Source organism: Mus caroli, unplaced genomic scaffold, assembly GCF_978045245.1.
Source record: "Mus caroli unplaced genomic scaffold, Mus_caroli_1 scaffold_20, whole genome shotgun sequence".
Taxonomy (NCBI): domain Eukaryota; kingdom Metazoa; phylum Chordata; class Mammalia; order Rodentia; family Muridae; genus Mus; species Mus caroli.
In genome coordinates, this window is record NW_028227275.1 from 44,590,061 (window position 1) to 44,607,886 (window position 17,826).

At 41.5% G+C, this 17,826-nt stretch overlaps 1 protein-coding gene across 2 annotated transcripts in view; it reads right to left on the minus strand.

Annotated features, from left to right (window-relative positions):
* Positions 1-17,826, minus strand: part of Gna14 (G protein subunit alpha 14) — a 163,997-nt gene that overhangs the window by 53,468 nt on the left and 92,703 nt on the right. For both annotated transcript variants that reach the window (XM_021151829.2, XM_029472487.2), the window contains exon 2: positions 16,642-16,826. In XM_021151829.2, the coding sequence (XP_021007488.1) occupies positions 16,642-16,826 (185 nt within the window). The remainder of the gene's footprint in view (positions 1-16,641; positions 16,827-17,826) is intronic.

The following is a 17,826-nucleotide window of genomic DNA, read 5'->3' on the forward strand; positions in this document are numbered from 1 at the left end:
ACTGGTGCTCCTGTTCTTGGTGATCATCCCATGGTACTGGCATCTCCAATACACTGGGGTCTTCTACTTCAACTAGGCATCACCAATAATCCTTCATAGGCTCTCTTTATGGTGTCAAGCCTCAACTTCTTTGCATGACCCCTTCAGTCCTGGACCATCAATGGTTACTGGAGGCTGCACCTTCACCAGTGGCCTTCCATGGCCTCTCACAATGACAAACCTCAGCTTCTCTCCAACCCCCCCTTATACCTTCAAAACCAGTACCACCTGGGTGATTCTTACACATAACCAAGTGTAGCTGCAGCACAAAGCACAACCTTGGCTATCTCTGAAACACCATTTCTTGGTGCTCTCAGAAAACACTTCTCAGATTTCACCCCAGTGATGCTGGTCTCTTCTTACTCACCAATAACTTCTTAGCTACAGCTAAGTAGCCTCGATTGTCCCTCTGCCATCCTATTGCCATATAATAATCAAATCACTAAGTGTACAGAACAAAGAAAGAGTATAAAAAGTCACAAGAGTGTGGCTAGAGAGATGGCTCAGCAGTTAAAAGCACAGACTGTTCTTCCAGAGATACTAGTTCAATTCTGAGCAACCACATGGTGGCTCACAAACATCTGTAATGGGATCTATGTCTTCTTCTGCTGTGTCTTGAGACAGCTACAGTATACTTGTATACATAAAAATGAATAAGTAAGTCTTAAAGAAAAGAAAGAAAAATCTGCAAGAGAAAAAAGCCAAGTAAAATAAATATAAAGGCAGACCTATTAGAATTACACCAGACTTCTCATTGGAGGCTTTAAAAGCCAAAAGGGCCTGGACAGATATCTTGTAGTCTCTAAGAGATGGCAGATACCAGTCCAGACTCAACAAAACATTAAATCACCATAGATGGAGAAACCAAGATATTCCTTTAAAAAAAAAAAAAACAACAAATTTAAACAATACCTTTCTCCAAATCCAGCCCTACAGAGGATACTAGAAGGAAAACTCCAACCCAAGGAGGTTAACCATACCCAAGAAAACACAGAAAACGAATAACCCCACACCAGCAAAATCAAAAGAAAGGAAACACACACACACAATCACACATACACACACACACACACACCACACTACCACCACCATCACCATGTAAATAACATGATTAACAATCATTGGTGATTAATATCTCTGAATATCAATGGACTCTATTCCCCAATTAGAAACAAAAACAGACTAACAGAATGGGTGTGAAGACATCCATCATTCTGCTACATACAAACTACACATCTCAGCAACTAAGATGGACATTCTGTCAGAGGAAAGGGCTGAACAAAGATTTTCTAAGCAAACAGACCCAAGAAGCAAGCTGGAGTAGCCATTTTAGTATCTAATTAAATAGACTTTCCACCAAAATTAATCAAAATAGATTTATGAGGACACTTCATACTCATCAAAGGAGAAACCCACCAAGATGATATCTCAATTCTGAATGTCTATACCCCAAATGCAAGGGCACCCACTTTAGAAAAATAAACATTATTAAAGCTTAAATCACACATGGAACCACATGTGTTAATAGTGGGATACTTCCACACCCCATTCTCATCAATGGGCAGGTCATTCAGACAGAAACAAAGCAGAAAAATAATGAAAATAACAGACATTATGAATGAAATGGATCTAATAGATATTTATAGAACATTTCACACAAACACAAAAGAATATACCCTTGCCAGCACCTCATGAAACTTTCTCCAAAATTGATCATATACTTAGTCACAAAGCAAGTCTCAACAGATACAAGAATATTGGAACAACCCCCAATATCTTATCAGACTACTTATAGACTGTATCTTATAGACTGAAGCTGGAATTCAACAACATCAGAAACAACAGAAAGCCTACAAACTCAGGGAAACTGAGCAACTCTTTACTCAATGATCACTGGGTCAGGGGAGAAATTCTAGAATTCAATGAAAATGAATATACAACATACCCAAACTTATGGGGCACAATGAAAGCAGTGCTAAGAGAAAAGTTCATGGCACTAAGTGCCTTCATAAAGAATTTGGAGAGATTCCCATACTAGCAACTTAACATACCTAAAAGCTCTAGAACAAACAAACAAACAAACAAACAAACAAACAAAAAAGGCAAACACACCCAAGAGGAGTAGACAGCAGGAGATAATTAAATTTACGATTGAAATCAATAAATTAGAAAAAAGAGAACAATACAAAGAATCAATGACACTAAGAGTTGGTTCTTTGAGAAAATCAATGAGTTAGCCAAACTAACTAAAATTACAGTCAATATCCAAATTACCAAAATCAGAAATAAAAAGGGAGACATAACAACAGACACTGAGGAAATCATTAGGTCTTACTTCAAAAACCTGTACAACACAAAGTTGGAAAATCTACAGGAAATGGGTATTCTGCTTGATAGATACCACTTTATTAAAGTTAAATCAAGATCAGGTAAACAATTTAAATAGACCTACAAACCCCAAGGAAATCGAGGCAATCTGTAAAAGTCTCCAAACCAAAAAAGCCCAGGGCTAGATGGTTTTAACAAGGAATTTTGCCAGGCCTTCAAAGAACTAATACCAATACTCCTCAAACGCTTCCACAAAATAGAAACAGAAGGATCATTGCCGAACTCATTCTACAAGGGCACAATCACCTTGATAGCTAAACCACACAAAGACTCAACAAAAAAAGAGAATTTCAGACCAACTTCCCTTCTGAACATTGATGTCAAAATGCTCAATAAAATACTCGAATAACATCATTCATCACAATCATGTAGTTTACATCCCAGAGATGCAGGGATGGTTCAATATATGAAAATCCATCAAGGTAATCTACCATATAAACAAACTGACAGGAAAAACAAACAAACAAACAAACAAACTATGATCATCTCACTAGATGCCTAAAAACTCTGTAGCCCTCCGTCACACAAATGATAAAGAGGTTGAATAGAATATTAGGGAAGAAAACACCCTTCACAATAGCCACAAATAATGTATAAATATCTTGGTGTAACTCTAACCAAGCAAGTGAAAAACCTGTATGTAAAGAACTTTAAGTCTTTGAAGAAAGAAATCAAAGAAGATAACAGAAGATGGACCTCTTGAACTGGAAAGCATCTGTAAGGCAAAGGACACCATCAAAAGGACAAAGGACAGTCTACAGAAAGGGAAAGGATCTTCATCATTTCTACATCTGACAGACGACTGATGTTCAAAATATATAAATTACTCAAGAATTAGACACCAACAAACCAAATAATCCAATAAGAATGGGGAACAGATTTAAACAGAGAATCCTTGGCAGAGGAATACTTAATGGCCAAGAAACACTTAAAGAAATGTTCAACGTTGTTAATCATCAGGGAAATGCAAAGTACAGAGACTCTGAGATTTCTTCGTACACCAGTCAGAATGGCTAAGATAAGAACCCAAGTGACAGCTCATGCTGGTGAGGATGCACAGCAAGGGAACACTCCTCCATTGCTGGTGGGAGTTTAAACTTGTACAATGACTTTGGAACTCAATATGGTGGCTTCTCAGAAAATAGGAAATAGTTCTACCTCAAGACCCAGCTACACCACTCCTAGGCATACATGCAAAAGATGCTCCACCATCCCACAAAGACACTTGCTCAACTATGTTCATAGCAGCTTTATTCATAATAGCCAGAAACTGGAAACAACCCAGATGTCCCTCAATTGAAGAATGAATAAAGAAAGTACAATACGTTTACACAACGGAATATTACTCAGTTATTAAAAACAATGCCATCCTGAAATTTGTAGGCAAATGGATAGAACTAGTAAAGATCTTTCTGAGTGAAGTAACCCAGTCACAGAAAGACAAACATGGTATGTACTCACTTGTAAGTGGATATTAGCCATGAAGTACAGGAAAATCATGCTACAATCCACAGACCCAAGGAAGCTAAGTAACAAGAAGGACCTAAGGGAGGATGACGCTTGAATTCCAATGAGAAGAGAGAATAAAATAAACATCAGGAGGTAGGAGGGGAATAGGATGATTCAAGTGTAGGGAGGATGGCGGGAAAGAAAACTGGGAGAGAGAATTGGAATCAGTGGGGGGAGGGTTATCTCTGGGACAAGCTAGAAATCTAAAATACTGGAGACTCCTAGGAATCTATGAGGGTGACCCTAGCTAAGACTCCTAGCAATAGGGGATATGGAACATAAAAGGTCACCTCCTATAACCAGGTAAGACTTCCAGTGGCCTACAAGAGGTACATGGATAAAGAAGGAGCAGAAAGTGGGGGAAAGGCTAACCAATGACTAGTCTATAACTTGAGTCCAATGCCATGGGAGAGAGCCCACTCCTGACACTATTAATAATATTCTGCTGACAGGAGCCTAGCATAACAGTCGTCTGAGTGGCTTTACCCATCAGCTGATGGAAACAGATGCAGAGACTCACAGACAAACAGGGACTCTTGTGGAAGAGGGGTGTGTGGGGGGGAGGAGGATTAAAAGAGCCAGAGAGGTCAAGGACACCATAAGAAACCCTATAGAATCAACTAACCTGGACCCAAAGGTGCTCACAGAAATTGAACCACTAACCAGAGAACATGCCTGGGATAGATGTAGGCCCCTACACACATGTAACCGATGCACAGCTTGGTCCTCATGTGGGACCTCTAATACAGGAGCAGGGACTGCCTCTTACTCTGTTGCCTGCCTCTGGATTCCTCCCCACTAACAGAATGGCTTTGTCTAGCCTCACTAGAAGAAGATGTGCCCAGTCCTACTACAACTGATTTGCCAAGGCAGCTTGATATCCCCGGGAGGTCTTGCTTGCCTTCTCTGAGGGGGCAGGAGGGCGGGTAAAGTGAGAGAGGGAGGAGCAGGGACGGAGGAGGGAAGGGAAGCTCAGACTGGGATGTAAAGTAATAAATTAATTAATGAAAAAATTAAAAGAGCTGAGGGGAAAATAATTGAAAAGAAAAGAAAAAAAAAAGAAAAGAAATGAAGAGAAAAGAAAATTTCACTCCCTTAGAGAAAACATGAACTAGAGAAAGTACCCAAGGAGCTAAAGGGATCTGCAACCCTATAGGTGGAACATTATGAACTAACCAGTACCCCAGAGCTCTTGACTCTAGCTGCATATGTATCAAAAGATGGCCTAGTCAGCCATCACTGGAAAGAGAGGCCCATTGGACATGCAAACTTTATATGCCCCAGTACAGGGGAACCCCAGGGCCAAAAAGTGGGAGTGGGTGGGTAGGGGAGTGGGAGGAAGGGTATGGGGGACTTTTGGCATAGCATTGTAAATGTAAATGAGGAAAATACCTAATAAAAATATTTTAAAAAAGAGAAAACATGAACTAAAAACATTTTTTTAAAAAATGTGTCTTCCATGTCTCTAGAGTGATATTTCATTCTAGCAAGCTCAAATGTCTACCTAAGGTCTTGCTACTTGAAGACTCCTGAGAGTGTAAACACAGCACATTACAAGTTGCTGCTCCATGCTCCTCCTCACCTGCCTGGGACACCCCATCCCCCAAGCCTTTCAGCCCTTAGCTGTCATGATCATGCACGAGAGCTGGCTTGATCTAGCAGACACTTCAGTCCTTTTCACTTTTACAGGGTCACCCAGGCGCCATTTTCCTGTCAAACACCTACACCCATCAGTCTCACACTTGAAAATGTTCAGAAAAAGCATGTACTCAATATTAAACCGAACCTTTCCTGGCCACCATTCTTTAAGCAGTACAGTCTAGATGATGTCTAGAGCATTTCTCTCATACTGGGTAAGCTATCTAGAGAGGACTTAGAGTATTATGGAAAATGCATGTCTGCTGTATGCAGGCTACTGCACTAACACACGGCACTTAGGCATCTGCAGATTTTCCTTTCTGGAGTGGGGGAGTTCTGATTTCTTTAGAGAACTTTAGATGTAAGTACTTGGTTTTTGCATTAAACCAAATCTTTAGACAATCTTAAATAGAGGAACTAGAACACAATACTAATGTCCCATGTCCTTCTGTGCCACAGCACACTGTCCTCAGACCTGTCCTGCAAACTCAGCTTTGGTTCACAATCAGTGGCTCTTGGGCATCGCACCAAGGAGTAAACCTCCATCTGTGATCCAAGATACTCCTGGGACAGACCAAAGGACAGGGTTGGAATGTTCTCGTTGGTCCTTTCTATATCAGGCTCAGAGGTTATAATTAGCAGTTCTGTGGGGAGTGAGGCTGAGAGCAAGCATGGAGAGGAGTGAGAGGCCATAATGTCTAGGGATGTTCCAGACATCCAAGAAGATTTGTAAGTGATACAGCCCAGACCTTGGTAGTGGTGGAAGGTGGTGGGTGGTGGGTGGTGTATGTGTATGTGTGTGTGTTGTAGAGGGGTGATCTTACAACCCACTACAGTAAGGGAGTGCCAGATTCTTGGCATATTAGTGAGATTTCTCAGGGTTGGAGTGATCGACTCCTCGGTTAAGAGCACTGCCTGCTCTTCCAGAGGATCCAGATTTGATTCCTAGCACCCACAAGGCAGTTCACAACTGACTATAACTCCAGTTCGCGGAGATCTACCACCTTCTTCTGACCTCCTTGGGCACTACAGTCACATGGTGCACAGACATATGTGCAGTCAAAATAACCAATCACACAACGTAAAAATACAGGGAACAAATACTCTTAAGAGATTTCTTGGAAAACTTGAAATCAAGCTCCAAGACAGGGTACCAGACATATTTTTTCTCATCTCCAAAAGTTTTTTTTTTTTTTTTAAGCAAGAAGGAATAGAGGATAAAAGAACCTTCATAAGACGATCCTAATCTTATGAATTCTGATTATTCTTATTGTACTATTCTCTAATTCTAAGATGGAATTTCTACTTCCTAAATAGGAAAAGTTCAGACCAACGGCTCCAGCAGCTTTGTTTATAAGCAAGGAAGTAAAATTAGAGACAGGCAGTAATATGGCCAAATTACCCAACTTCATAGCCACAAAAAGGCACAATAATGGTTCCCAGTGTGCTCTCTGAGCAGGCTTCAGGGGGATCTGCCAATATAGAACGACCTTCCCCATGTAGGTCCATTTGCTGGCCCTTGTGATTTACAGGCTCTGGGATGATGGGACACCCTGATTAGAATATCCAAACTTGAGGCCACTGCTGAAGCATTAAAGGGATTTTAGCCGCTTACATTTTAAGCTAATGATGATTATGTTAAACTCATGAGGTAAAATTTACTTTGCATTTTCAATACACAAGAAAGTGGTAATGTAAAGGGATTTGTACCACACTGCTGAGATAAACTTAATTCACATTTTAGAAGAAATTTGAATATAATTGAAAATCAACAGTGAGATTATCCTTCCTACTGTGTCAGGCACTCTCTCCAAAGTTAATAGTTTCCATTAATTGCTCATTCTTTCATGAAAAAGTAATACAGAAGTAGTTGCCTTGGTGCTAGGACAGAAGCTAGGGCCTTGAGCCTGGTCAAGTGTTCCACACTGACCTACAGCCCTCTTCTTAGGGCTGGGATTTTAAAGCATGTTCTAATGAAGTTATTCAGATTGGCCTTGAACTCAAGCTGCAAACAAGGCAGTCCTTAAACTCGTGATTCTCCTGCCTCCAGCCCAGCTCTTGTCACTTTACATGCATGTGTCTTCCTACAGCTTTCTTTTCTCTTGTCTACTGTGCTTGTGTAGGTTTTATTGTCAACTTGATACCACCTAGAGTCCCCTGGAAAGATGGCACATCAATGGACAGATTCCCAAGATCAGACAGGCCTGTGGCCGTGTCTATGGGAGAATGTATTGATAAATGATTGACAGGACAAAATGTCCAGCCTGCTGTGTGGGTCAGCATCCCTAGGCAAGTGGGCTGGGGCTGACTAAGACTGTTAACAGAGCATGATCCTGGGAATGGGCAGGAAGGGGAGGGAGAAGGAGAGAGAACCAATGAGCAACATTCCTCCAAGGTTCCTCAATTCCTGCTTGAGTTTCTGCTCTGACTTCCTTCAGTGATAGGCTCTTACCTGGAAGTGTAAGCTAAAGCAAACCTTTCCTTCCCTAATTTGTTTTGATTAAAATGTTTTATTATAGTAACAGTAAGCAAATCAGAATGTTAGCTATATTCTGATGATTATCCTATTAAAATAGTACAGTTTCGCCTTATTTTCTTAAGAGCAAGCCTTTGAATGCTCCTGCTAAATTGAGTCCCTTTTAGATCATTGTCAGAATACGCTCTTTTACATTGATCTTCCCTGGCACTGGTTCAAAATTCATTGTCACACTTTCATCATTCCAGTTTGCAAAATAAATCTCCAGCAACGTCCAGCAAGTTTAATTCTCTCTTAGGAAAATGGAAAAAAAAAAGGAACATTCTCTACTCGGCCATTTCACAGAAAGCTTCCCAATCCCTTCACTGCATCCAGTGGATACGCTGGTCCTCATACTCGGCAGAGACAGTCATGGAAGGTGGTCAGATATCAGCTAGGAAGGAAGGAATTCACCAGGTGGTCTGGAACATAGGTCTTGAGACAACCTGTGTCCCCATTATTGGCTGTCTCCACAATCAAATATATATGTCCCTGCTACCAATGGCTTTGACATACACTTGAGAGACATGATCAGGGTATAGTCACAAGCAGCTTCCTGGCTATCAGGACACTCTGACAGATGACTTTGGAAAAGTTACCTCACATCCACAAACCTCAAAGCCTATAAAGTAGATCGCCTGACAGAATCCACGTTAGAAGATTCAGGATCTGGCATACTGGGCCTGGCATGGACTCACCCTCATGGTAGTGCCAGAGTACATATGGTTGCCAAGCACAGGTCGCCATGGAACTGGAGATGCAGGAGGAGGCATGCCAACTGATGAACACTCCTGTGTTTCCTCTTTTCTCCCTGTTCTTCTGTTCTTCGAGCAAGGGAGGTCTTCTGGAACTCATTGTAACCCTCATGTATATGTGTGTCACCTTGCAGGATGGGGATGTCACTCTGGAAACAGCAACATTGCCCATCCCGGTTTATTCGGCTCACCACATGCTTCATTTCCTTGTCTTATTTCTTAATCACTTTAAGACTTAGTTAGTAAGGAGACTATATTTCCTATTAAGTTTCGCTTTTAGCTCATAACCAAGCTGTTTTCTACAGAGTCGATGTGTGTGTGTGTGTGTGTGTGTGTGTGTGTGTGTGTGTGTGTGTGTATACATGTATACATATGGAGGCCAGAGGCCAATGTCCAATGTCTATCCTTAATCACTCGCCATCTAATGCACATCAGTTAAAAGACAGCATTGTCTAGTAAGTATGTGTCCTGGCTGTGCCTGTGCTCGGACCAGCTATTCTAAGTCCCCACCTCATTCACTTCCTGATACAGTAGACTCTAACCTGGAGTTGTGAGCTAAAAGTAACCCTTTCCCCTCTAAGTTGCTTCTGACCAGGGTGTATTTTCTTAGCAAAAGAAATAAAACCAGGGGCTGGAGAGATGGCTCAGTGGTTAAGAGCACTGACTGCTCTTCCAGAGGTCCTGAGTTCAATTCCCAGCAACCACATTGTGGCTCACAACCACCTGTAATGGGATCTGATGTCCTCTTCTGGTGTGTCTGAAGACAGCTACAGTGTACTCATATAAATAAAATAAATAAATCTTTAAAAAGAAAGAAAGAAAGAAAACCAGAACAATATAAATAGCCACTCATGTAAATGATTGGGAAAGTAGAAGTGGTTTTTAAAAAATTCAGAAGAGTCAGTCGTCTTCCTGTCCTTAATAAACTGTGCACTCACACACAGGCAAATGGTTTTTAACCAAGCATTATAAATTGCCAAGTTAGACAAAGCATCCCCATCGTTTATACTAATTACAGAAAGAACAGGCCAAAATATTTTAAAATTTGATTTAGGTGAAATACAAAGCAATTGATAAATATGAAACTTATTCTATGATAACTTAGAAAGTTCTAAATTGTACCTGACACAGTTTAGGAGGTCAGACATCCCAATCAATAATTTGATTCCCTTGGAGTCATTACTATGTTCCATTTAAAACAGCCTCTCCCTATGCCATTGCCTTGAGGAAAGATTTTAATGCAGAAAGAAAGCTTTCTAGAGTCTTTTGCCTGAGATACGCTCCTCTAAATTCAATCTGGGCAGGACTCCAAACCAACCCTTAGCAAGGAATTTAGCCCTTGGCTTGTGTTTATCAGTGAAACCACTAGTTCAGAGAAGATATACCTGTGCAAAGCACTGACCCTGATGCCCAACCACCAGCAGCCACCACCCACCAACTACCACCATGCACCACCGCCCATGACTTACCAATCACCACAAACCAACCAACACCAACCGCCTACCTCCCACCACCAACCACCAACCACTACAAACCAGCACCCATCAACTTCTCCACCAATAACTACCAACCACTGCATGCCAATCACCACCAAGGATCACCTTCCAATCAACAGCAGTCCATCCAACCACTACCAACTACCACCAACCATCACCAGCCACCACCAACCACCACTACTCACCACTCACCACCAGCTGCCAACACCTACCAGCACCAAGCATAACAGCTCTGCAGAAGCAGCTGTGAAGGGATTTGGGCTCACATAGAAATTTTATAATCATCATGGACATTGCTATTTTCATCAAACATCATTCAGTGGTGAGGAAAGCTCACATGTTCTCCTTCATGATTGGGATGATAATAAATTAGATTTAAATTATATAATTATCTCCCAGACTAGTTTGAGCATCGTAACCAGGTCATGAAAGTATTTTAAGGCAACTTCATAGAAGGAACAAATGTATCCTAGATTATGTAGATTAATGTTCCAATGTTCAAGCCAACCTCATTGCTCATCATTGGCCCTGTCTTAGGTCGGGTTTTTCATTGCTGTGAGGAGACACCATCTCCACAGCAATTCATATAAAAGAAGACATTTCATTGGGGCTGGCTTACAGTTCCAGAGGTTTGGTCGACTATCATCATGATGGGAAGCATGGCAGCCTGAGGCAGACATGGTGCTGGAGGAGCCAAGAGTTCTATATCTTGATCTTAAGGTAGCAGAAGGAGACTGGATGTGTTTCATATTGGCCATAGCTTGAGCATTTAGTACTTTAATGCCCTGCCTCCAAAGTGACACACTTCCTCTAACAAGGCCACATCTCCTCCAATAAGGCCATACTTCCTAGTAGTGCTACTTCTTATAGCCAAGCATCCAAACAAATGAGTCTACGGGGGCCATACCTATTCAATCCACCACAGGCCCTCATTCTCCTTATTCACAGATCAGACTTAAAAGGACTGTGAGGTTTAATTGTGATGGAAATCACAGAGAAAACCAGTTGCCATCATCTTATTCTTTATTTCCCAAACTCACACATTTCCGGCAACAGCCATGTTCACCCAGGGAAAAGCATGGTTTAATCTAAACCTCTGCTTGGGATTTCAGTGGAGAATTTGTTGTTCTTGCCATGACACCAGGTAGAACTCCAAGTTCTCAGTAAAAGTATACCGTGGTTTTTAATATCCAAGAGGACATGGGAAGCCGGGCCCTGAGGTTAACATTTAACTGAAAACTAGCAGTCCTGGGCCACAGCCCAAGTCAGAACATTGGCCTGGCTGTTCCCAAAGGTTTGCAGAGCTCAACTTTTCAAACTGGATGCGGAAGTGGGACAGAAAAACATATTTAAACAGATGTTTTAGAAATTAAAAAATAAAGATCTTAAAATACCCAAAGCCCTGAGAAACTGTCCTGCTAAAATGTGACATAAATTGACTGTGTCCCTTTAGCTGGGCTTGACTTCCTAACACAAGCTTTTAGTCACTTCTCAGGATCTGAGGCCTGGAACTGAAACTGGAAGTCACATAGGGAGGTGTGTGTGTATGTGTATGTGTGTGTGTGTGTGTGTACACGTACATCGTATGTATATGTACATATGTGTTTGTTGTCAAAGGTCTTTTGGGGTGTTAAAGAGGTTTGAAGTTCAGCAACTGCTTCCAGTCAGAGTTGAAAGCTCTTGTCTCTTACCTTTAGAGACATTGTACTCTAGATTATGTATCTGAAGTTTCTACTTACTGAGATAATTGCTCAGTTAAACCAAAGACAAAGACAGCCTTAATTGCCTTTTACTTCACAGTGATGAAAATTTCATTTCTTATTGATGAATCTCTATTTTCCATTCCTCGGGATGCATGTGTATTTCCATGTCTGGGAATTTCCACGAATTTCTGAGTTTTCCCCATCCTGCTTAGTTATTAACTCTTTTTAAGAATTGTTATTTCTGTACTGCTGTGATGCGTACTCACTGTAGGTAAGTTACATAAACCTGGCAAGCAGCCGGGCGTGGTGGCGCACGCCTTTAATCCCAGCACTCGGGAGGCAGAGGCAGGCGGATTTCTGAGTTCGAGGCCAGCCTGGTCTACAAAGTGAGTGCCAGGACAGCCAGGGCTACACAGAGAAACCCTGTCTCGAAAAAAAAACAAAAAAACAAAAAACAAAAAACCTGGCAAGCACAGACCCTGGAAGGGAGAGGGCTGGGGAGCTTCTGGAACGGGCTTCCAGGCAATGCGGCAAACTTCTCTTGTCTGAGGAAGTACCGAATAAAGAAACACAAGGCTCTTGAGAAGTTAGATGGTTGTCCTATGCTTTTAGGAGGCTCCGTTTCCAATTATCCATTCCGATCTGAAAACCTCAGAGAATGGAAACATTAGCTTCCTGTCAGGATGGTCTGCAAGGACGGCTTCCAAGCTCATAAAGCCACAGGCAGCACAACACAGGGAGCTCCTCCGGTTTCAGTGAAAAGCGAAGAGAACGAGCAAGTGCCTTTGTACTATTGACTACAGGAGTCATACATTCATATAACATGTTTATAAAACACAATTGAGAGTCATTTACAAAAGTCAGGGCCCATCAACAGAGTGAGCAAATACATGTGAATTATGTCCTTAAAATTAAATATCTGAGGTTTAAGAAATTAATCCAGCCGGGCGGTGGTGGCGCACGCCTTTAATCCCAGCACTTGGGAGGCAGAGGCAGGCGGATTTCTGAGTTCGAGGCCAGCCTGGTCTACAAAGTGAGTTCCAGGACAGCCAGGGCTATACAGAGAAACCCTGTCTCGAAAAACCAAAAAAAAAAAAAAAAAAAAAAAAGAAATTAATCCAAGCATGGCATGGTGCTACATGCCTTTAATCCCAGGACTCAGGAGGCAGAGGCAATAGGCAGGTAGATTTCTGTGAGTTCAAGGCCAATGTGATTTAGAGTAAGTTGCAGGACAGCCAGAGTGGTTACACAGAGAAACCCTGCCTTGAAAATCAAAGGAAAAAAGAAAGAAAGTTAGGTGGTTTGAATATGTTTGGCCCAGGGAGTGGTACTATTAGAAGGTGTGGCCTTGTTGAAGGAGGTGTGTCATTGTGGGACTAGGCAATGAGACCTTCCTCCTAACCACCTTTGAGTCAGTTCTCTCCCAGTGGCCTTCAGATGAAGATGTAGAACTCTCAGCTCCTCCTGTACTGTGCCTGCCTGGATGCTGCCATGCTCCTGCCTTGATGATGATGGACTGAACCTCTGAACCTGTAAGCCAGCCCCAATTAAATGTTGTCCTTATAAGAGTTGCCTTAGTCATGGTGTCTCTTCTCAGCAATGACCCTAAAACAGACAGACAGACAAAGTGGAAAGAAGGAAGGAAGGAAAGAAGGAAGGAAGGGAACAAAAGAAAATCAAAGCTGTGTCTTAATTTCAAAAACAAGTTGATAAAAAAGAAGAAAATAAGAATCTAAATTTCTTTAATACGCAATCTTTCAAGTACTAAGGAAAGATTTTAAAATATCTGAGGTTCACTAGTATTTGAAAGTCTTCAAAGCAAACATTATTTCCCTTCTCCATACTTTTAAGCATAACACACACACACACACACACACACACACACCAAGAAATGGAAACTAGGGATGAATACTCATCAGTAGGAAATGAAGACAAGATTTCATTACTATAAAATAAAAGTGAATTAAAGTTTTCTTTGTATGTGGCTTAACTGAGCAATTATTTCAAACTATCCAGTATTTGGTAAAGAAGGTAGCACATGGCATCTCTACTTTTCTTTTCCACTTCTCGAGTTAGGGAATCCTATAGCTGAAGCTGGGCTGGAAATTGCTATGCAGCCTTCCCACTTCTGCTTCCCAAGTGCTGGGGCTACAGGCTTGTCCTACCACACCAGTCTAATCAGTTTGTCACTGTATGTCTTAAGCATTGTATCCAATTTCATATTTGGATTCAGGACTCGCCCACAGAGAAGAGCAATAGAATTAGTAACAGACAACAGAGAAGCAATAAGGAACGGATGAGAGAAAATGACCTGAACAAATAATAAACACGAAGTCCAATTTTGGTTTTGAGTTTGCCCAATACTGAACCTACACCACTTTGGTAATTTAATTTGGGAGGCATTTAGTTTGCTCACGTATTCTGCATACACAGTAGACATGAATCTACCAATGGGAAGACTGTATGGTTAAATAGCATTGCCACTAAACATCAGGCCTATCTAGAACTTCAAAGTGCACTCCTATTTGGAAATGATGTCACTAGGATGTAAGTAAGGTCATCCTTGATTAGTGGTGGCAAATTTGAACCCAGACAGAGAGGATGCCACTATGTAAGCACAATGAAACACAGGGGTGTGATGTGCTGACACACAGAAACTGGTGTAACATGGACACAGGCTCCGAACTTCTAGCAACCAGTGGGAAACAGAAAGTTAATTTCCGCCCAGTGCCTTCAGTTGGTACCAATTAACCTTGACTTTTACCATCCAGAATAATGAGAGAATAATCTTGTTTGCAGGCCTCGATTAAGGTACTTTGTTACTGCAGCCCCAGGAAATGAGTGCAGACAACCAGGCACACAGAGATGGCTGAGGGGAAAAAATGGAGACCGGAGCAAGTAGGAGAGGTGACAGAATGTCAGAGCCTATAAAACTTCTTCTTTAGAATATGAACTCAGAACACCTTTAAGAGGCCATGAAGGAAAACCAAACAAAAACTGAAACCAGAGGTCTTGACTACCTAACCTAATTAGGTTTCACAAACACACATCACTAAGGGAAGCAAAACTAGTTTCCACTTGAGCCCTCATCCATTGTTCCGTTTATAAACCCTTCCCTGAATTCCAAGCTTTATCCCGCTAGCCTACTATGACCATCAAAGAAACTGCAGCTTATCACCACGGAAAGCAGATGAAGGAAACCATCAGGAGGCCATTTCTACCTTGCTTCCTCTCAAAGCATCTGAAATCTCCTTAGAAATTCTGCTTTTAGGATGCTAAGTAGGATATCAATGGACACTTTCCAAAGGTAACACATGTACTGAAAAGCAACGGGTGTGCAGATCATGACAGTCACGTCTACAACTTGAGAAGTAGCTTAGCATGCACCTCACACTTTCCTGCACTTTAGTTCAGTCCACGTGTTTCCAGCATGGCTGTTGGAAGGTGAAACTGTAGTCAAGACACAGTCCTTCAGATGACTCTGGAAGGAAGGGACGGTAAGTGAGCTGTGCCAGCAAAGTGAATATCTTTACAACTTGGTGCATACTGTGCCCCAAATAAAGAATTGCCAGGGAATAAAAATGTCAATTTCTTATCTGCTTTGAAAATTTCTCAGTCATATATAGAAGGTACACATGAGCATAGAAGTGCCACAGATCTTGATAAAATTATCCATCTAGCTGTGATGTTAGCAGCAACATTGCTCTTAAATAGATTCTATCAGGTTGTTCATATGTAGCCCAGACTGGCCTTCAATTCACGATCACGATCTCTCTCTCTCTCTCTCTCTCTCTCTCTCTCTCTCTCTCTCTCTCTCTCTCTCTCTCTCTCCTCTCCCTCCCTCCCTCCCTCCCAGGAGCTAGAATTACAGGCACCTAGCTAAACTCTTATTTCTAATCTGGATTCAAAACAAACTCCAGCCTGTTCCAGTGTAGCATATGTAATTCTACTTGGCCCCTTCTCCAGCCTTGCCTTTTATTTTCCCTTCATCGGTAGGAGATTTGCATCATGAATGACCAGTGGCAACAGAAAGCAAATGTCAGCTTGGTGTGCTCATATCGCGACAGCACTTTTCTAGCTGAGACGCCAGAGCTGCTTTCATAAAATGTCACTTAGTTCCCAAGAAAGGCCAGCTCCCAACACAAACTCTAGCAATTTCTCTCAGCAGTCTACAGCACCTTAGTGAAAACATTTCCTGAGACTGAGAATTCTTGGAAAGCTAGATGCCATAAAACCAGCAGCAGCATTTCCCCACCGAGGCAAACAATGGGTCTCTCCACTCAGAGGGAAAACAGCCATCTTCTTTTGCCAGTCCCTGAAATGAGCAATGTTAACAAATGCCCAAGTTTCAGAGTCTCTGCACACTACATAACACCACGAGCTCATTTCCTACAGAAAATGTCAGGCCGAAATAAGACCAACAGGACTATCAAAATGCATCACATGCCTCCCAAGTAGCTCTTCCTTTACTGAGTAAGGACCTCTAATACTCCGGCACTCGACCAAATTGCTTAGCAAACCCTTTTGTTCAAAGGCATTCACTGACCCCACTAGGAAGGCGTACATTGCGACACAGCCAACCCTCTCGAGTACAGTACCTTATTCTGCTCACACATGTATTGTATCCTCAGGGTATCCATTGCTCTGATCATGGCTTGCATGGCCGTGAAGATGTTTTGATAAACCAGCTTCGTGAAGCCCTTTCTATCTTCATCACTGTAGCCAGACCCATGGATTATCCTCATCTGCTTGATAAAGGTGCTTTTCCCACTCTCACCAGTTCCTAAGAGAAAAACAATGAGTGAAGAACAGTTAGCAGACTCCAAAAAGGAGCCCTGGCAGCATTGGTCCATATCCCGGATAACATTGGTTGGTGGGATGGGCTTGCTAAGAGTCTACCAGAAGCTTATGAGGTAGTGCCTGTCCATCTTCCTTTCCTCAAGTCCTGAAACAGGTCAGACACCTGCCTGACCACTCTGAGCATGAAGAATTTGCTGCCGTTCTTATTGACAGTGATGGAGCCTCTTCAATGTTCAGGAATGGTTTGAGCAGCAAAACTCTTGGAGAAGTGAAGGCTCAACCTGTGTCCTTGATCCTTGCACAAGGAAGCATCATTTGCCGTTATGCCAACTATCTATGACAGTTGTTCATGCCAATCAATATCTCAGGAGGTCTCCAAACTCCTAACACTAACCTGTGGCACCAAGAAGCATATATCATTGAACTATTCCACTGGTCTCTAATGTACAGAGAAGTACAGACATGATATATAGAAAATAGGATCCCAATATCCCATATTTCTCTCAGATTGGGAATCCGCTAAAAAGGTAGTAAACATATTTATATAATGAAGCTCAATATATCTAAAATTGTCTATGATAAATGGAATCAATTGTATGAGGTATCCATGGCTCATCTCCAAATCTAAGTATTGCTTTATAATTTTTATTAACAGTTTGGTTGTTAATAAGGTTTCCAGCAAAGATGAGGGAAAAGCTATCTCAGAACTAGAATTACTCACTCTATACCCTTTAAATAAATAGACTTTACAAAGTGAAAATTACATTTCATAATTTGTTACAAATAGAGAAAAGTTGTCTAATGGTGTTTCTGTCAAAAGAAAATTTTATTTAAAAAAAAACTCACTAATACAACATAGAAATTCTGCTATAACAAAGGGTAAAGATTATTTTTTATGGAATGATTGATTTATTGTGACTCTCTATAGTCGTTCATTTCCAGCGTCTCAACAGAATACGCAGACTGTACAAATGTCATCAAAT